The sequence below is a fragment of the Mustela nigripes genome, chromosome 7, assembly GCF_022355385.1.
Source record: "Mustela nigripes isolate SB6536 chromosome 7, MUSNIG.SB6536, whole genome shotgun sequence".
Classification (NCBI taxonomy): Eukaryota; Metazoa; Chordata; class Mammalia; order Carnivora; family Mustelidae; genus Mustela; species Mustela nigripes.
Window position 1 is genome coordinate 30,088,680 of NC_081563.1, and position 22,080 is coordinate 30,110,759.

The following is a 22,080-nucleotide window of genomic DNA, read 5'->3' on the forward strand; positions in this document are numbered from 1 at the left end:
GAATGCAGGATTTGGATGGCAGACGGGGAAATGTGAGACATACGATGGCCAAGACACGGCAAGATGTGAGAGAGCACAGTGACGTGGCTCCTTCTTTAAACCTATTTTCCTCAAACACATCCTTTTGTTATTTGATGCCCAAAAATATAATGTGTATAATTCAGAGAATAACATAAGTTTCAAATTAAAAAGATATGCTATGTACTTATGGACAAATTTACCGCTCTACTTTTTGAGTTTAACTGCCGCTCCAAAAGAAAACTGAATGACGACTTAGTTATTTCCTATGCCAAGGTTAATGTAAGAGATGAAAGTAAAGCCAATCATTTCCAAGTCAGTATATCTTTCATTAATAAATAAATGTAATCTAGTACTATTTAAAGCTGAAACAAACAAACAAACAAACAAACATACAAAAAAGCCATTTAAACTGTTTCCCAAAATAAAATTTGAAAAATTTATGTGTGGTCGCCTTGACCAAAAATCTATACAAAAATATGCATATTTGATCACTTTAACACTTGGTTATTTCAATATTCTGCTTAGTGTGAAATGAGCTTTTAATAAATAAACTTCAATACAACAGGAGCAATTCAGCGAGAATAATTTAAAGTGCTGGTCATGAAACCACATCTTTACCTTCCTTCTTTGTTCGACACTGGGCCCAGGTGCAGGGAGTGGGGTGCACACATGGTCCCCGGCTGTCAGCTGTCTCAGCGTCCCCCACAGCCACTGACAGCACCTGGCCTGAGGTCTCGCCCCCTTCCAGGGCCGCCTATATCTCCAGTGGTGGGGAAGGGAAGGTAGAAGGTCAGGGGGACACTCGGCCTGGCAAATAGCCTGAGCTGTCTTGGGCCTGCACCTCCGTGTAACTTCTTCCTCAGCCCAATCCCACTCTCTCCTGTTACTCTTCAAGTGGCACGGAACCCTGATCTCTGTGTCTCACTGTTTTGGATAAAACAACCTGTGACAATAACATAAAGGGCTCTGAGATACGATGTTACTCAGTGAAAAGAAGTAAAATGGTTAAAACAGTATGTGACAAACCGTAGAGCACATAGTAGGCCCTCAATAAATTTGAACTGTGAGCAGGAAGAAAAGGAAAAAGGACATGGTAACTGCAATGTATTTTGCAGACAGAGGGAGGGGGCTGAAAAAGTTGAGGTAGAAAATAATTCCAAGACTAAAAATCTGGCCCTTGGAATGTAAGCTCCTGAAAGCTTACATATTAATTATCTTAGCATACCCAAGGCCCAATACAATACCTGGTACATACTAAGAATTCAATAAATATTTGCTAACTGGGAAGTTAGTACTGACATTTATGGTAACTTGGTAACCCTCCTGGGGGTTTGCCAAACTATGCCAACACAGAGAAGTTCTGGAAGGGAACGTGGGATTTTTGTTTTCACGAATTTTTTGTTTGTTTTATATTTACATGGATTTTTTTGAACAAAAACTTCACTTAATCCAAATAAAGGTCTGCTTTTACATGGCAACTAAGACTTTTAAATGCAGAGGAGCTATTTCTTTTAAAAAAATTTCTTTAAAGTTCTTAAAGACTGTTTTTAAAGTGCTCATGATACCTTTTTTTGAAAAATAATCTTACTCTGCACATTTTCCCCTACGAGTTTAAATTTCAGCAGCCATACCAAAAAAAAATGTTAAAAGTTTGACCATCTTTCATTTTACCTTCAGTTTCTTTGAAGGCAAATTAACTGATTTCTCTATCTTAGAACAACACCACAAATCACTCTTGGATCTGTGTTTCTATCCATACTAAATCTGCTCCCAGTACGCAGGCCTATGAAAGTAACCCCCAATTGAGGTCTCTGCTTCTATTCTCATTCTCAAATGCTACCATACCCTAAGATTCTCTTTGAAACTCTGACTTCTGTCATGTTACCCACAGTTCCTTTTACTCCAAGGGGAAAAAAATCCACACTCTGGAGCCCTATACCGGAACTAGAACAGTTAGCCCTTCCCAGCATTTTATGTCATGCTGTTCTCCGGCATGAACCAGACTGAAGGACTCTGTACTCCACACACTCCAAAATACGCTGTCCCTAAGTCACCTCCTCCTCCTTCCTACCAGCCTTGTAGACAGTACCGAGTTATGCTTATGATTATTTGGTAAACTGGAACATACTTTACCCAGTATTTACATCTCATTATGTATTTCCTTCAGACGTTCCCAGTTAAAAATCTAACTAAAGCCTCATTAAAATAAGAAACACCTGGACCTAGGACATGCACTGACCTCCCCCACCCCCAACACTTTCATCATTTAGGTTCTGGGCAGGAGCTGCCTATAGACCTGGAAACCAAACAAGCATCAGTGATCTGTATACCTCCAGGAACATCAAAAAAGTGCTCTCAGCTGGGTCCATACAGATTAAACTACTATAAAATGAAATTTTAAAAATATACTTATTAAGCAAGATACAATTTTCTTTCTCGTTTATAAATCCAGTGGTAAGTGATCCAGAGCTGGTAAAAGAGCTCTGCATTCCTCAACACATGGCATCTCTGATCTAAGGTGGCAGACCACTTCTCCTGACTTTCTAGGCAACAGGAAGGAATAAAATACCAGGGGAGTATACACGCTCCCTTGTAAGGACATAATCCAGAAGTGGTATACATCACTTCTATCCACATCTGTTATTCAGAACTGAATCACATGGTCCCTCCCACCTGCAAAAGAGGATGGGAAGTCTTATGCCTGGATAAAACTCAGGTTCTAAAACCAAAAGGAGAATGGATAGTTGGGTATAATTAGCATTCTCAGACACAGATTATCCACTTCTGCTTTTACTATAGCAACAAACAATATACTCTATCTGAAGCTTATCTTATTCACGTGAGCTGAAATTCCATCAAAATAAAAAATTAACAGTAACGTAAGTAATGACAGCATAAGATTATATCCCAATGAATAAAATAGAAACCCACAAGTCCGCACTCTCATCAATAAATAAGTGAATAAATAAACAAATAAAAAGAAAATAAAGCTCTTACCTATAGCAGAATACCAACTAAGATATTATACAGTCATTATAAAATAAGAAAATCGCCACTTGGCAATCATCATGATAACTTCCCCTGTCAAGAAACCTCAATAAATGCTAAAACAAGTGGATAAAAATTGGATGATAATCTCAAAGTAACTACCCCCAAATGCTTACTATTTACAAGGTAAAGAGTAAATAACTTTACATTGGGGAGAAAATCCACAAACATGGCCTTATTCAGTGATCAAAGAGCATCTCGGGACAACTCGTAGCATCTGGTCCCCAAGAGGGACGGAGTGAGAAGAGTACACCACCGCCTCTGGAAAGTTACTGTCAAAACTGTGTAACCTGAATCTAATCATGAGAAAACATCACAGTCTCCAAAATAACTGGCTGGTAACCTTCAAAATCATCAACCCCGCATAAGTCAAGCAAGGCCTGAGAAAATGTTCCAGACGAAGGAAACTGAAAGGGTGAGGCAGCTCCATGCTGTCCTTGGATCCTTTTGCTACAAAGGACATTATTAGGACAACTGATAAAACTTAACTGGGGTCTCCTCAGAAGGGTGGATGGAAGTTCTTCACATCACTCTTTTTTTCTTATTTTCTCTTTTTTTTTAATAGAGGGAAAGAGGGGTGGGGAGAGGGACGAGGGGGACAGAGAGAATCTTAAGCAGGCTCCACACCCTGTGCAGAGCTTGACACTGGGCTTGATCCCATGACCCTGCAATCATGACCTGAACCGAAATCAAGAATCAGATGTTTAACTAGCTGACCCCCCCAGGGACCTCTCTTCACATCATTCTTAAGACTAAATTGTTCCAAAGCAAAAAATACATTTTTAGCAATACCACTGTCATTGACTTCATGAAATCCTACATCTTTTGCAAATTTCAAATTTTTCTTGGCAATCAATCTGCATCACAGTTAGGTTATTAGACAATTTGTGAAAGAGACTAAATGCTATTTCGTCAACAGACGAGAAAAAACGTTAGTAATAAATGGAGATGATGCCTGAATGCAGATTAATTTTGATTATTTTTGCATTAGGGTGAATTCTATTTCCTTTTACAATCTGTACCTGTGGAACCACATCTTATTAATTCTTATATTGTCTCTTTCAATACTCATCACAAACCTATGCTATAAGTACTATTATTATCCTCTTTTGCAGATGATAAAAATGAAGCTTAGGGGTGTGATAGGATAACAATATTTGATCTCCATCCCTCGTTCCTGGTAAAATTCTCTTAACTTCCTGAGTAGTAGGGGTTAAAGAAGCATCTTTAGTTTTTTGTAATAAGCCCTTTACCCCATTCTTTAGTTCATGATACCAAGGTAACTACTGGAGGATAGGTTCTAATTGAGATAGGAACCAACCAGGGGTTAGAGGACTGGAAGTTTCAGCCACACTTCCAACTCTGGAAAAGGGAGCAGGGCTGGGGATTGAGTTAATCATCAATGGTCAAAGACTTAATCAATCATGCCTACATAATGGAACCTCCGTAAAAACCAGAAAACAGGTTTACAGAGCTTCCAGGTTGGTGAGCCAACTGCATGCTGGGAAGGTGATGTACCCCAAACTCCACAAGAACAGAAGCTCCTGTCCTCAGGACACTTCCAGACCTCATCCTATGTACTGCCTCACCTGGCTGTTCATCTGTATCCTTTATAATAAACCCGTAATAGTAAAGTTTCCCTGAATTCTGTGAGCCGTTTTAGCAAATTACTGGACTCCAGGTAGGGGTCAGTAGAACCACTAATTTTTAGCCAGTGAGTCAGAAACAGACCTGAGGCTCGCATCTAAAGCGGAGTACAGTCGTGCAGGGGTGGTTCAATATTTGCAAATCAATCAAAATGATATATTACATTAATGAAAGAAAGGATAAGATCCTCTCAATAGATGCAGAAAAAGCATTTGACAAAATGCAGCATCCATTCTTGATAAAAACCTTCAACAAAGTAGGTATAGATGGAACATACCTCAACATCATAAATGCCATATATGAAAGACCCACACCCATAATATCACCTTCAATAAGGAAAAACTAAGAGCTTTCCCTCTATGGTCAGGAACAAGACAGGGATGTCCACTCTTACCATTACTATCTAACAGAATACTCTAAGTCTTACCTCGGCAATCAGACAACAAAAAGAAATAAAAGGCATCCAAATTGTCAAGAAAGAATTCAAACTTTTGACTATTGAAGACAACATGGTACTCTATATAGAAAACTGTAAAGACTCCACCAAAAAATTGCTAGAACTAATACATTAATTCAGCGAAGTTGCAGTATACAAAGTCAATATACAGAAATCTGTTGCATTTCTATGCACCAATAATGAAGCAACCAAAAAAGAAATCAAGGACTCTATCCCATTTACAACTGCACCAAAACCCCTAACATACCTAGGAATAAGCCTAACCAAACAGGTAAAAGATCCGTACTCTGAAAACCATAGAACACTTATGAAAGAAATTGAGGAGGGAGGACACAAAGAAATGGAAAAACGTTCTGTGCTCATGGATTGGAAGAACAAATATTGTTAAAATGTCTGTACTACTCAAAGCAATCTGCATATTTAATGTAATCCCTATCAAAACAACAACAGCATTTTTCACAGAACCAGAGCAAACAATCCTAAAATTTGTATGGAACCATAAAAGACCCCAAATAGCCAAAGCAATCCTGAAAAAGAAAAGCAAAGCTGGAGACATCACGATTCTAGACTTCAAGTTCTATTACAAAGCTGTAGTGATCAAAACAGTATGGTACTATTTCAAAAACAGATATATAGATCACTGGAACATAATAGAAAACCCAGAAATGGAGCCACAACTATATGTTTCATAAAGCAGGAAAGAATATCCAATGGAAAAAAGACAGTCTCTTCAACAAATGGTGCTGGGAAAACTGGACAGCAACATGCAGAAGAATGAAACTGGACCACATTCTTACACTGTGGACAAAAGTAAATTCAAAATGGATGAAAGACCTAAATGTAAGACCTGAAACCATAAAAATCCTAGAAGAGACCTCAAGCAGTAATTTCTCTGGCATTAGCCATAACAACATTTTTCTAGATATGTCTTCTGAGGCAAGGGAAACAAAAGCAAAAATGAACTATTGGAAGTTCACCAAGATAAAAACTTTCTGCACAGTAAAGGAAACGAGCGACAAAATTAAAAGACAACTGACAAAATGGGAGAAGGGTTAGTAATGATAAAGGGTTAGTATCTAAAATCTATAAAGAACTTATCAAACTCCACACTGAAAAAAACAAATAATCTAGTTAAGAAATGGGCAGAAGACATGAACAGGTACTTTTCCAAAGAAGACATCCAGATGGCTAACAGACATATGAAAAGAGGCTCAACATTATTAATCATCAGGGAAATACAAATCAAAAGCATAACATCTATCAGAATGGCTAAAATTAACAACATAGGAAACAACAGTTGTTGGCAAAGATGTGGGTAAAGGGAAACCCTCTTGCGCTACTGATGGGAATTCAAACTCATTTAGTCCCTCTGGAAAACTGTATGGAGATGGCTCAAAAAGTTAGAAACAGAACTACCCTATGATTCAGCAATTGCACTAGAAGTGTCTTTTATCCAACTGCACTACTAGTATCCTTTACCCAAAGGATACAAAAATACAGATTTGAAGGGGTAGGTGCACCCTGATGTTTACAGCAACATTATCAATAACAGACAAATGTGGAAATAGCCCAAATGTCCACTGACTGATGAATGGATTAAGAAGATGTGGCATATATATGGAATATATACCAAGAGTTGGAAGAATAACAAAAACTGTCCCATTAATTCTCACCTGTGTCTGCCTCATTGCCCGTTCCACTCGGCGTGTGCTTCCTCGCTCAAGTTTTGTCCGGAGGATCAAGGCTGATGTCTGAATGGCCCAAAACTTTGGTTGTGAAAGCAAAAACTGATGGAATAGAATTAAAAAAACACACAAAAAGAAGAAGGGGTAAGTGCAGTGATCCCACTCTGATTAGTACAAAATTAATTCTTTCAAAAGTATCAGAATACAGCTGAATGCAGCTCTGAAAATCTTCTCAGTGAAAAATAATAAAACGTGCTGTCAAATATTTTTGTGAATAATTTGTTCACTTAACCTAGTAGATCCAATCTATTGAATAAATCCCTTAAAATCTTAAAAAATCCCTCAAAATCTTTCCAGATAATCAAAACAGTAGGAAGACTATATAACACTAGAAATTCATATATCTTTTTATCTCATAGGTTATAAAAGATGTGAGAAAATAAACTACCTCAAAACATCTTTCCCAAATTTGAAATAAATCTTTTTTTTTTTTTTAAAGATTTTATTTATTATTTATTTGACAGAGAGAGAAATCACAAGTAGGCGGAGAGAGAGAGAGAAGCAGGCTCCCGCTGAGCAAAGAGCCCGATGCGGGGCTCGATCCCAGGACACTGAGATCATGACCTGAGCCGAAGGCAGCGGCTTAATCCACTGAGCCACCCAGGCGCCCCTTGAAATAAATCTTTAAACAACCAAAATCATACATAAAAACAAATCATTAGAAATCTGACAACTTTTCATTTAAAATACATCATAATTCATAAATACAAATCAAACTTCAAGTACACGGAATGCCCAAGAATTAAGTATTTGTTCACTTAAAGGCAAAAGACTTTTCTTTTCTTTAATACATATTACAAAAATCCATTCTAAAATGTATGAGAATGCTTTCTGGCCTTGGTTAGGGCAGTGAGTCTCAGATTCAGCTAAAATGCTTTCCCAGAGGGGATATCTTAATAAAAACTGGCCTAAAACAAAATATCGAATACCCAAGGACTAAGTCCTAACCCCAGAAATCTGTGAGTGCCATGAGCTCAGAGAATGTAGTAGACACCATTGAGTATGACTGCACATGGAGTGGGGAAAAGTAAAAGTTCTGGTAAGTGAAAATGGGCAAAATGCATGATGACACAGTAGGGGCCGCATGGTGTAATGAACACCGTGTTCAATCTCTGCTGATAATCTGGAATCCACACTATTTCCTGGAGATCATTCACACCTGTAACATTCAGTCAAGACTGCTGCAAAACAAGGGAAAATGCCTGTTTGTTAGAAAGCTGACTATAGCCTTGATCAGTTGCTTGTTTCTAAAAGTCAGTGCTGAAACACCCTAGTTAATTAAGAGTCCAATTAATCACTCAAAACCTAGCTGCACATTAGAAGCACTTGAGAAGCTTTTAGTTTTTTTTTTTTTTTTAAGTAAATCAGACCTCTGAAAGTAGCATCTGGCAACTGTGTTTTTTAAAACACTCCCCAAGTAATTCAAAACCATTGCCAAGTTTAAGAACTATGAAGCTAAATCAAGAAAATAACCATCAAAAACCACAAAAACTCAATGTTAACAGCAGTGTCTGAGTGTTTGTGACTCTAGGGATGACAGACTACTTCACTGAGTGACTGTCACTAGGATTTTCCAAAGACTGAATCATTCTAAACCCTTGTTTTATTACCAAAAAGTAATTTTTTTTTTTTTTTTAAGTAGACTCCACACCCAGCATGGAGCTCAATTCAGGGCTTGCATTCATGACTGTGAGATCAAGACCTGAGCCGAGATCGAGTCAGATGCTTAAAAGACTGAGCCACCCAGGTGCTCCTACCAAAAAAATACATTCTTTATCAGAATTACAGAACAGAATGGGAACTGTATTAACAAGTAATTTTTATTAGAACGGTGCATTTATTTTAGGGTAGTCTTCTTAATATTTCTTATCAACTTTTTGCCTTACATTGAAGGAAAATTTAAAACTGAGGCCTTGAATATTTTTTTTTGAAACTACTGCGTCAAATATTAAAGTATAATTTGAGGGAGGTATAAAGTCACAAGAAACACTGATCTAATTATTTTAGGAAATTGTGAAACACATTACAATGAAGGAAATTCAAACTGAATTAATGTAGAAATACAAGTTACAGAGTCCTACGTACTTGCAGAAATGGATCTTGGAGTGAAAATCCTAGGTACTTATTCGAGGAGCATGTGTATGTGTTTGTTGTCAAAGTTTCTGAACACCATTCACAAAACTTTATCAGCATAAGTTAAATGACTCTACATTACATTTATTAAAAAATGTAAAATAAATTAAAAAATATAAAGATAGAATTTATTTTTAAAAAAAGATACAATTTATTTATGTGTTATAAGTAATCCCCAGTTCCACTTTTTTTTTTTCCAAAAAGAATAAAACAACCTCTTTATTTCTGCTGTTCCAGTCTCTTAGATACAAAAGCACACACAATCCTTCATGATTGGCTATTTTTTTCACAAATATTTTTTCATAATTTTTCATAAATTTTTTTTTCATAAACAACCAATCATTAAGGATTTTGAGTTCTTTTGTATCTCGGACAGTCTGGAACAGCAGAAATAAAGAGGTTGTTTTATTAAGTTCAACTTTTTATTATAAAGTGGGTAAGTGGTAAATTTTTCCTTTCTTAGAATTCAATTCTACAGTATTACCTCTTGAATAAAATTTGCATCAATGTTAAAGGGAAAAAAGAGAACTACAAGGCTAAGATAACACAAGTATTTGTTTTTGGTCAAATTCGTTTATCACTCCAAATTCTTATTAAGTGTTAACAGGAGGGGGATGCTTGGGTGACTCAGCCAGTTAAGCGGTTAGGCGTCTGGCTCTTGGCTTCAGCTCAGGTCATCATCTCGTGGTCCTGGGATCAAGCCCAGGGGTTGGGATCGAGGTCCGTGCTTGGTTGTCAGTTTCTTCCTCTGCCCCTCCCCCAGCTTATGTTCATACTCTTTCTCTCTCTCTCTCAAATAAAAAATAAAAAATAAAATCTTATAAAAAGAATTAGCAGGAGGTCCTTCAATGGAGTATAAATTCTATCTCAGGCCCTTACTGTACCACCGTGAGTTACCTGCATGGCTCCTATAGACATCTGAATTTTCAACTCTGGATCAAAGCCAACGCCTTTACAATAAAAGGGAAAATGAAGCACCAACAGGTTAAGCCACTTGCTCTGTGTCACACCTTCATTAGGAGCAAAAGCTGATTCTAATACCTGGGTCTCTTGACCCCCAGCACAACATCTTTATAGCATTTTTTCAACACTTTCTCCAGATATAATAACCTCCCGGAAGTGATGATACCACCCAGGAAACTCTGGTAGAGCAATGTAACCATCACACTCAGGAAAGAACACTGAGAAACTGCTATGCTAAGGGGAGCAGGAGTAAGGAAAGAATGCACAAATAAGAGAGGAGAAACATCAGTAGATGGGGTCTTCCCGAAGTGTATTCGTTCATTAATACACTTGAGCAGCTACTCTGTACAAGGTCCTGTGCACAAGGCCCCAGGGACAAACTAGTAAGCAAGACAGACAAGGTCCCCACCATCACAGAATTTACATTCTAATGCAATGTCAATTAGGCATTCTTATCCTTCTATAACTGTGTAAATTAAAATATTTTATCTCCTTGAAATATACTTTACTAGATTAACCTACAACCATATCTTATTAGTCTCCATTAACTAAAATCTACAAGGAAAATGGCTTTATCAACCCAAGTAGGTTCATGTGGCACTATAAAAAGATACATGATAAAAAATACATTAAAGAACTTCTTAGGGGCGCCCAGGTGGCTCACTGGGTTAAGCCTCTGCCTTTGGCTCAGGTCATGACCCCAGGGTCCTGGGATCAAGCCCCGCATCGGGCTCTTTGCTCAGCAAGGAGCCTGCTTCCTCCTCTCTCTCTCTGCCTGTCTCTCTGCCTACTTGTGACCTCTGTCTGTCAAATAAATAAATAAAATCTTAAAAAAAAAAAAAAAGAACTTCTTAAAATGCATAACATTGTTTGAGCTCAAGAATTTTCAAAGGAAATAACTTTTCACAAAGTAAATCTGCAAAGTGACTCTACCACCCACAATAGGTCGCATCACCGCCTTCTTTTTCTCTTCACCTGATGAAAGGGACTATCTCTGCAACCTCATGACAGGACGGAAGAATGTGGAGGGAAGGGCTCTGTAGCACAGTGGGAACATTCTCCAAGCCAGCCAGAGCTTGTGCAGAATCCCAGCTCCACCACGTGACATGACTCACTGGGTGACCTTGGGAAGTTACTTGACCTCGTAGGGTCTCACTTTCCTCCTCTCTGAAATCCTTGTGAGGAGGATTAAATATGAATTAGGTAAAACTTAACAAGCCTCTTAGAGTACCCACTGAAGTAGCCCCCTCTGGATTTCCCCTCCTGTAAGGCTTTACCTCGCCCCTAACAGAAAATCACCACCCTGAGTATGCACAGGTTGGTGGCACAAACCCCTGACAGGGTTCGAGACACACTATCCCCAAAAAGTGGCAGCTGGCTTATTGAGCGTTTTAAGCCAAAGAAGTCTGAGGAAACAGCAGAAGAAGGAAGATCACTCCGGCCTTCCCCCTGCCCCTCTGCCCTGAAGCAGGTCATAAAACTCTGGTGTGAGAGGGTCCTTCCTACACCCTCTACCCGGAGGAAGGGAGCATCCTTTACACCTACACCTCACGCTCTCTGACCTATCACATTCCTCCATGACGCCCACATGTCATCAAACCGAGCATAAAAAAATTCAGGTTTAATTGCTTCATCTGGTCTTTGTTTTCTTATGAAGCCTCCCATGTCACCCAAAAAATAAACAAATAAATAAAATACATCTGCATTAAGTAAATCTGTGTGCATTTCTCATGTTAATCTGTCAGATTAATTTGCAGACCCAGCCCTAAGAAGGTCGAAGAAAACTTGCCCTCCCCTTACAGCTCCCAACCACAGTGATGACGGGCTTGTCAGAGTTAAAGCCCAGCTTTAAGCTTTGCACACCAAATACGGGAGACACTTTCCTCAGAAAAACAACAAAATCAGACTGTTTTCTTCCCTGGCATGAGAACAAGAGTTTGCCTGAGATTTTAATGCGAAGGTCAAGCAAAACATTCTCACTGAACACTGAGAGCAAAATGCAATCTGACAAACAGACATTTGAAAAGCTTTGCAGAAGGAACTGGCCGGATAATGGCATCACCTAAGAATGCATTTATCCTTCTATCTGTTTGGCCAGGAGTCTTGGAAAAGTCTTTCCATAAGGAGGTAAATTCAGATAGGCTGGATTTAATATATTTTTAGAACACTGCAGCCCACAAGGTAAGCCAATCGTAATTAGGCAAGAAAAAGAAAATTCAATGGGGGATATCTGCTAAAATGCTCTACCAACTTACGGAGAAAAGGCTATTTTTAAGAAATATCCAATCTAGTAGTTCAGCAAGCAAACCCAACGGAGGGAGCACCAACCCACCTTCCCAGGCAGCAGGCTGGCCAGTGAGAACTCAAGCGTGTCTGTCCAGACAACGGGCAGAGCTGACCCAGTCTCCATCGAATCCTGGGCCAGAGTTACTCTTAATCCCACTCAACTCAGGAGCTGAGAATGACCACCCCACAGCCTCCTGCTGACTCTGCCTCACCCTCCGGGTGTCCCCTCAGATGGCAGCACCTCCTCGGAGAGTCTTTCTCAACCACTTTCCCTAAGTATCTCCATCTCTGCCCCCTGATTCTCTAACCCCGCATGCAGGTTGGGGCCTTCAGTTCCCTCGTGCCTTTCCATCCCCTAGCGCCTTCCCTACAGCCTGGCACACCGCGAGCGCTCGGAGACAAAGAGCACTCAGAGAGAGAGAGAAAGGGACACAGGAGGGATTTTATACTTGTTGTGATGTACACGGGCCGAAATGGTATATCCAAAGATGATGCTTCTGAAAAGTAAATGTAAATCGACAGTGACTGGCCCTTATGCAAATCACTTGTCACGTTTTGGTTTTTTTTATTTATTTTTTTTTTCTGACATTCCCCGAATAGATTTGGGAACATACTCTCCTCCAAGGACACAACAGAGTAAATAATAATGGGGTGTCATGAAATAATATTTTATAACTATAATCCAGATACACTGTGGTTTATATAGGCTTTTGTGAAGCAGCTCAGAAACTTAAAAGTATTTTTTCTTTATGACAATATGCTCCAAATCCCAAATAAAATAAGCTTATGGGCTTTCTGAAAATAGTCATTGCTAAATTGTAGCATACAAAGTATTTTTATTTTTAAAGAAGGGGCGTGGTAAAGTCGAAAAATGCACTGAAAAAAGAACGGGACTCTAAACCAGACTCTGCACCAATTAGCTGCACAGGTCTTGGGAAAGGCACTGACCACATTAGCCCTCCTCGTCCTCATTTACACACTGATGGGATTCGAGCTGATGATCTCTAAGGCTGCTGTCAGAAAGTTTTAATAAAATTCCATTTGTTTCATAGCAAAGAATAAGGTTCCAAACAATTCATTATGATCCTTCACAAATCCACAAATTAAGGGGAATTCTTTCCTAAACCAGCTTCCATTCCCCTACCTTCCCAGCCATTCTCTATATGCCCTTAAATAAGTGGATTAACTTCTCTAGCACTGAGATATGTCTTATCTATAAAGAGAAGAAAAAAAAAAAAACTGAGCCAAATGGTGACTGAAGCTTATTCCACCAACAAAACTCTATCATGATGAAGGGAAAATAATGACATGAATTCCCAAGTTCATCTTCGTTGAATTTTGGTTATTTTAGATCTTTAATTAATATTAATTGGATTCTAATTATTATAGAATTCGTATTCACCAGAATGCCCCGCCAAGGTTATTAAAACCCAATAGAAGTTCTTTACCGTCCAATATAAGAGAGAGATACTTGAGAACACTTAACTTCCTCAGATCCCCAAAATTAGTAAAATAAATGAAGATGTTCGCAAATGCCAAATGTGACTCACCAGATCGGGAACAGTGAGGGGTCTTCTATAGACAAGGCAGAATAAGCTTGATAATGGGAAGCAGTGAGTGACCAAATATATAGTACCTAAATATAAGCTGATTAAATTTTTCATTAACCTAGGAGTCTAGCTACCAGTTATTTACGTAAGCAAAAACTAAATGCATCGGAAAAAAAAAAAACCTAAATGCATCAGAAATTAACAGGTTGTGAAATTCTACTGACTGTTCCATGTTCATGGCAGGTATCTGATGATGTCTTTGTACGGATCAGGAAATTTGGGCATTAAAAAAGTATTCTCACTTAGAAAAAAAAAGAAAACAGACAAAAAGGCATCCTCAAAAAAACTAAACAGGATTATACATGATCCAGCAAATTCATTTCTTGGATATATGCCCAAAAGAAATAAAAGGAGGGACTTGAATGATACTTGCATACCCATGTTCATGGCAGTGCTGTTCACAACAGCTAAAAGGCAGAAACAACTCAGATATTCACTGATGGAAAAAGGATAAACCAAATGTGGGGTGTGTGTGCGTATGTATATGATTCAGCCTTAAATAGGAAGGAGGTTTGGATACACACTACAACATGGATGAATCTTGAAGACCTGATGCTAACTGAAATAAGCCTGATACAAATCATAAGAGTTTTATGATTGCATGCAGTACCTAGAATACTGAAATGCATAGAAAGAGAAAACAGAACAGTAGTTGTCATTCTGGGGAGAGAAGAGTATAGGGAGCCAGTGTTTAATGGGTACAGAGCTTCAGTATGGGGTGACTAAAAAGCTCTGGAGATGGGAAACCTGGGTGGCTCAGTTGGTTAAGTGGCTGCCTTTGGCTCAGGTTATGATCTCAGGATCCTGGGATTGAGCCCCATGTCGGGCTCCCTGCTCAGCAGGGAGTCTGCTTCTCCCTCTCCCTCTGCCTGCTGTTCCCATATCCATGAACATGGAATAGCTTTCCATTTCTTTCTGTCCTCTTCAATTTCCTTCAACAATGTTTTATAGTTGTCAAAGTACAGGTCTTTCACCTCTTTAGTTAGTTAGTTATTTAGTTTAGTTATTCCTGGGTACCTGATAGGTTTTGATGCAATTGTAAATAGAACGGTTTTCTAAATTTCTCTTTCTGCTGCTTCATTATTGGTATATAGAAATGCCATGGACTTTCATAGACTGAAATTTATCCTGCTACATCACTGAGTTTATCAATTTCAACAGTTTTTCTGGTGGAGTCTTTCAGGTTTTCTATACGTAGTATCATATCATCTGCAAACAGTGAAAGTTTGACTTCTACCTTACAGACCTGGATATTTTGACATCAGCAGCTCATAAGCAGGATTTTATTCAACTTCTAGGGGCGCAAGGTGCCACTTTTCTGAAGGCACAGAATACACCGACTGCCTTAAAAGGGAAATCACTCAAAACACAAATTAACCAGTTACCACGCCACCTAAGCTTTCTGGCAGTGTTCACCCCTCCAATGCACACCTTAGCCACTCACCCTTAAAACGGCATGAGAGACTCTGAACTCTGAGAAACAAACTGAGAGTGTTGGAGGGGATGAGGTTGGGGGATGGGTGAGCCTGGTGGTGGGTATTAAGGAGGGCACGGACCGCATGGAGCACTGGGTATGGTGCAAAAACAATTCTGGAACACACACACAAAAAATTAATTTAAAATTTTTTAAAAAGGCACTGATACAGTTATCTTAAAGGCTAAAAGGCCTAATCCTGCTCTGCGTACTGGCAAATAGCAGCTGTGCACGGCAATAAGATTTCCCTTGTACAAATACTCAATTTATTAGAATTCTTCCCAAATAACACAAACCCAATAATGTTCCACTATGTTTAAACCACATCCTTGTAGACTTCAGGGAATCTGGTAGCTCCGTCCTCATACTTGGTGAAATACTGAGACAGCATTAACTTGCAAACAACTGACTGCACAGTACAGCACACTGTTCTCTCTCTGTGCTCCCAAAGAACACCTTACAACCGAAAACATTACATTTATTTGTCTCTGTTAAGATAAACAAAAACATACAAAATCATCTAAATATATAGGAAAAATGTGCTGTGAGGGGCACCTAAGTGATTCAGTTGGTTAAGCGTCTGCCTTTAGCTCAGGTCACGATCTCAGGGTCCTGGGATCGAGTCTCACTTTGGGATCCCTGCTCATTGGGGAGCCTGCTTCCCCCTCCCTCTGCCCTTCCTCCCACTCATGATCGCTTGCTCATTCACACTCTCTCTCTCAAATAAATAGATAAAATCTTTTTTTTAAGTGTGTTTTGAGAACAAAAAATAAATAAATAAAAATAAAAACAAAAATGTGTTGTCAGAACAAGCTGTGATTGATGCTTCTAAGTTTTTTGTAAGAAAGTGTCACTTTTTCATACAGTCATGAGTGGGTCATTCTGCAACTTGATGCTTTCTAGCATTGGTAGGCTTAAAGAAATCAGAGTATTCCCAAGCAAAGCCCTAATATAAATAGCAAGTCTGGAAGTTCATAATTTTTCTTCATGTAGACTACATGGAAGAAAGATTGAAACACTTTAAATTTAATACATCCTTACAAGAAACTGGAATGAAATTATTAAGAGAAAGAAATATTTTATATAAGAAATTCTAGTTTGGATAAAATATGCTGAGAAAAACAATTCATTTTCTTAAATATACTGTTCTTTCAGGATATCAGAAATGACCATTACTATTCATCTGACCGTGAATGTAAATGCCTTGTGTGGCTCTTGCCATGTATTTTTCAGTTTGATGTAGTAAAGAAATGTCTACTAAATCCAATTTTTTAAACATTTGTATATATTATATGATATATATATAAATGCACAATGACTTTTCACAGACTGAACAGACATATATAACCAGCACTCAGATCAAGTAACATTACCAGCATCCTACTGTCCCCCTGTTCTCTCTGGTCACTTCCTGCCCCTCTGTAAGGGTAACCACTCTCCTGACTTGTATACAGATCAGGTGCATGCTTTCCTACTTTATACAAATATGACCACAGAGTACCCTTTTGTATCCGCTTTCTTCTGCTCAACAGTTTGTGTGAAAGATTCAGCCACATAGTTGCACAGAGTTGTAGAATATTCTTCTGTTGCTGTATAATATACCACTATATAAATATAGTTGCTAAATAAAAAACATGTGGCTAATGGGCATTTATGCATTTTCTAACTGGGACAAGACAAATGTGTTATGAACATTCTAGATGTAATACCAGAATGTGTGGTTACTCACACTTTAAGACATGTTCTTTTTTTTTTTAAGATTTTACTTATTTGACACAGAGAGAGAGCTCACAAGTAGGCAGAGAGGCAGGCAGATGGGGGTAAGGGGAGCAACCTCCCCACTGACCAGAGAGCCCGCTATGGGGCTTGATCCCAGGACCCTGAGATCATGACCTGAGCCTAAGGCAGTGGCCTAACTCACTGAGCCACCCAGGCACCCCCTAAGACATGTCCTTTAGGTGAACATGCGCAAGTATTTTGTTGGGTATATACTTAGGAGTGAAACTGAGAGGTCACAGAGTATGAATATATTTAGCTTCCATAGTTCCTCCCAATCTTCTGAAAAGTTATTCCACTCAACACTCTTACTAGAAATATAAGAGAACTCTTGTTGCTTCACATCCTTACGACACTCAATACTGTTTTGCATTTCAGCCATTCTTGTGGGTATGGAGTAGTATTGCATTATGGTTTTAGTGTGCATTTCTCTAATGACTAATAAAGTTGAGCACCTTTTAATATGTTAATGGCCATTTTAATACCATTTTATTAAGTCCCTATTGAAATCATTTGCTTATTCTTTCTACTGGATTGTCAGAATTTTTCTTAATAATTTGTTAAGTTTATATTTTCTGAACATAAGTACTTTTGTGGGAAGAGGGTAATACATTATTCATACTCTTGACAAACATTCATGTAACACATACAACCTGCTGGCAAGGCAGTGGTCTAAGTGCTTTACCAATATTAATGACATCTTTTGATAAAGAGAAGTAATTAATAGTGTAGTCCAACTTATATTTTTGACTTATGGTTAGAGCTGTATTATACCATTTGTCCTAAGATCTCAAAGACATTCTCCCATATTTTTTCCTCTAAAAGCTTTGCAGTTTTGCTTTTCACTTTCATATATCCAGTCTGAAATTGATTTTTGTATATACAGCATGATATAAGGGTTAAGATAGCTTTTTATATATGGACATAAACCATCAAGTATCATTTATTGAAAAGCCAACTCTTTTCCATTGTACCGCAATGCCAGCTTTGTCATCAATCAGATGAACCCTATAGGTATGGATCTGTTTCTGGACTCTCTATTTGTTCTACTGCTTGGTTCATACTTTCTTATGTCAAAATGTCTTAATTTGGTGCTTCTCAAACTTTCAAGCGCCTAGGAATAACATAGAGAAATTGCTAAAATACAGGCCTCAACCCCAGAGATTCTGATTCAATAAAGGGTTGAGATGGAGCCAGATAACTTGATTTCTCACAAGCTCCCAGGTGATGCTGATGCTGCCAGTCCAAGTACCACAAGAGACAAGCGATAATGTAGTTAAATAATACAGTTTCGTAACAGGGCTTGCTGTCTGGCGATGAATATATCCCTTAGTACTTCATGACTGTCTTAGCTATTCTTAGCCCTTTACATTTCCATATGAATTTTAAAGTCAGCTTGAGTTCCACAAAACCAAAAAACAACAGTGACACAACTCCGAAACAAAAAATTAAACTCCGAAGTTCTGATAGGGATTGCATTGATTATATAGGTTAATTTGAGAAGACTTGAAATTTTAAAATATTGATTCCTCCATGAACATAGCAGATGCTCCCATTTATGTAAGTCTTCACTGCTTTCTCTCATTATGTTTTGTTGATTCTAATATTGAGGTCTTGTAAATCTTTTCTTTTTTTTTTTGAGGTCTGGTAAATCTTAAGACAGATTTATTTCTTGGAATTTCATATCTTTGTTTTTTAAAGATTTTATTTATTTATTTGACAGATCAGATCACAAGTAGGCAGAGAGGCAGGCAGAGAGAGAGAGGAGGAAGCAGGCTCCCTACTGAGCAGAGAGGCCGATGTGGGGCTCGATTCCAGGACCCTGGGTTCATGACCTGAGCTGAAGGCAGAGGCTTTAACCCACTGAGCCACCAAAGCGCCCCTGGAATTTCTTATCTTTGACCTTTATTGTACATGCTATCTTTACTTTCCCTTTGTAATATATTTTTTTAAATTGTGGTAAAATACATATAACATAAAAATTATCATCTTAACCTTTTCTTTTTTTAAGTAGGCTCCATGCCCAGCACAGAGCCCAATGCAGGGCTTGAACTCCGGACCCTGAGATCAAGAGTCAGATGTTTAAAGGCCTGAGCCAACCAGGTGCCTCCCCATCTTTTTTTTTCTTTTTTTAAGATTTATTCATTTATTTGAGAGAGAGAAAAGAAAGAAAGAAAGGAAGAGAAAGAGAGCACACAAGTGGGGCAGGGACAAAGGGAGAGGGAGAATCCTCAAACAGACTCCCCACAAAGTGCAGACCCGACTTGGGGCTCGATCCCAGGACCCTGAGATCATGACCTGAGCAGAAATCCAGAGTCAGACACTTAACCAACAGAGCCACCCAGGAGCCCCAAGGCAGCCCACTACCTTAACCATTTTTTCAAGTGTACAGTTCAGATAGGTACATCTTCATGGTTGTTCAACTAATCTCCAGGACTCTTTCCATCTTGCACTTCCTGAAACCCTGTATCCATGAGACATCAACTGCCCAGTACTCTCCGCCTCTGGTGGCCACCATGCCACTTCTGTTTCTATGCATTTGACTATTTTAAGAACGTCAGGTAAGTGGAATCATATAGCTGTATATACTCTCTTTTCTGAAGTCCATTTATTTTTACTTAGAGTCTGCTAAGTCAAGTAATTTGATGAAATAGTGCCTCACAGAAGTAAGACTGCTGGCTAAAAATCCAGTTTAAAAAAAAAAGAAGAAGCTTAAGAAGTTTGGTGTATACCACTTGCAGCACTTTGAGAATTAGGACAGTGCTAAAGAATGCTGTGTCGTGGGGCACCTGGGTGGCTCAGTCAAACAGCTGCCTTTGGCTCAGGTCATGATCTCCAGGTCCTGAGATGGAGCCCCAGGTCCAGTGCTTCTCCCTCTCCTTCTGCCTGTCACTCCCCCTGCTTGTACTCTCTCTCCCACTCCCTCTCTCTTCATCAAATAAATAAATAAAATCTTTAATAAAAAAAAAAAAAGAAAAAGAATGCTGTGTTATTTGCAACCATATGCTGGTATATGAGATGGAATTCTCACCACTTTCACACTTCAGGGCAAAGGTTAGAAACCATCTAAATATAAGTGACAACATTTGTGCAACTGTCTTGAAAAAAATTCTCTCCTTTTTCAACTTTTATTGACCAGAATTTATGAAAGGCGATTCACTGATCCCAGTAAGCTTTTATAAGTGTACAATATCCATATACTCTATAATATTACTTATTAATAATGTTACTTATTAATCATAAATTTATATATATCATAAATTTATAATTTTTATATTTATCTCATGTTTATAAAATATCACATTTATATCAATTTGTCATATACCCTCTAAATTTATACCATAAATTAATAATTTATATCATAAATTTATAATATATGCTCTCAATATTATTACTATGAAAGTTGAAATAAACTCTAGTAATATCTCTTTTCCTTACAGTTACCATGTTTTATAAGTTAAAGAATCAATCCACTTCAGCAAGTGTTGACAAACAGATATTTTGAGAGTAAAAGGAAGACTGCTCAGCATGCCTCACTGAGTTTATCACCACCTGGGCTGGGGCTCAGACTCAAACCAGAAAAAGAACAGTAATAATCTAACATCTGAGAAAACTCAGTTAACTGAAATGAAATATCCAATGAATATCCCTGTAACTCACACTAAAAAGTAAATTTCAATATCATGACACGCTCTATATACAGGCATTATTTTATGCAGCTAACAATTCCAACACATGAAATATTGCCATCATTCCCATAAGAGCAGCAAAGAAATTTCTGTAACACCCTCAAAGAAAATCTGGAGTGTTGTTTCTATTAAAAACAAATTTCCTTTTCACTCTTATCACTGCACATTTCCAATAATCTTCTTCCAGAGGTCACTGGGATCCTTTATACGACAGCCAGCCCGTCTGCTCCTTTAAACGTGAAGGAAGGGGCTTTCAGATAGCTGCTTTTCCGCACATAAATCAGAGCCAACTCAGACCTCTCTTGGAGAGTCCATAATGCTTTGGCTACACTCAAGGCAAATCAGATGACGCCTACCCAGGTCAAGCTGACCTTACAATACAAGGAACAAAGAAATACTATAAAAAGCAGAACTACTCCCTCTTCTTAATGAACTATTTTAAAAAGCATCCATTGTCAAAATCTGTATCAAATGACAATAAGTTTAAAATTCCCAGTTTAGGCTATAAATTATCCCCAGTAGAACTGCAGTCTAAATTCCCAGGCCTTGCTCTGTAGACCATTTAAAATCTGTCCGGAATCTGTTTTCCCATAAGTGTCACTATTGCCCTAACCAAATCTTCCAGCCCAGCTGACTGAACCCAGTACAATCACACTTCCCCATCTCCTTGCCTTTGCTCTTGCTATCATTCCATCTAAACCCCATCTGTCTTTCAAGGCCTGATTCAAATCCTCTCTTAGTGAACAAAGCCTTCTTTGCTCTGTCCTAAACATTTTATTCTTTCCTGAGCAGTTAGGGGATTCATTTACCTGCAAGATCCATTTGTAGCTTAAACTGCCTGGTATTGCTAATTACATTTCCCTAACTTTATCTGATGTAAGCTAAATTAAAAATTCCATGAAGGCAAGTCCTATGTTTTATACCTTTATTTCTTCTACACTATCTAAGAGCACGCTTGGCAAATCCTGAGATCCAAATCTCCTGTCACTAGAATATTTTCAGAGCTCTGTTCTTGGCTCTGCAAATTTTCGTATAGAAAGCAGACACCAGAGAGAGACCAAGCTGTTGGTCATTTGTCTGCCTCAAAAAAAAAAAAAGGCCTTCTACATTCTGCCAGTTCATCAGCACTGCCAGATTCGCCTTTCACACCGTCATGAGAAACAGACCTACTTAACACATATAAACTATTTTAAAGCTGAATTTTTCATCCTTGAACACCAAGTTAGTTCAC

At 38.4% G+C, this 22,080-nt stretch overlaps 1 protein-coding gene across 2 annotated transcripts in view; it reads right to left on the bottom strand.

Annotated features, from left to right (window-relative positions):
* TTC27 (tetratricopeptide repeat domain 27) overlaps window positions 1–22,080 on the bottom strand; it is a 169,957-nt gene that overhangs the window by 100,310 nt on the left and 47,567 nt on the right. For both annotated transcript variants that reach the window (XM_059405454.1, XM_059405453.1), the window contains exon 10: window positions 6,847–6,960. In XM_059405454.1, the coding sequence (XP_059261437.1) occupies window positions 6,847–6,960 (114 nt within the window). The remainder of the gene's footprint in view (window positions 1–6,846; window positions 6,961–22,080) is intronic.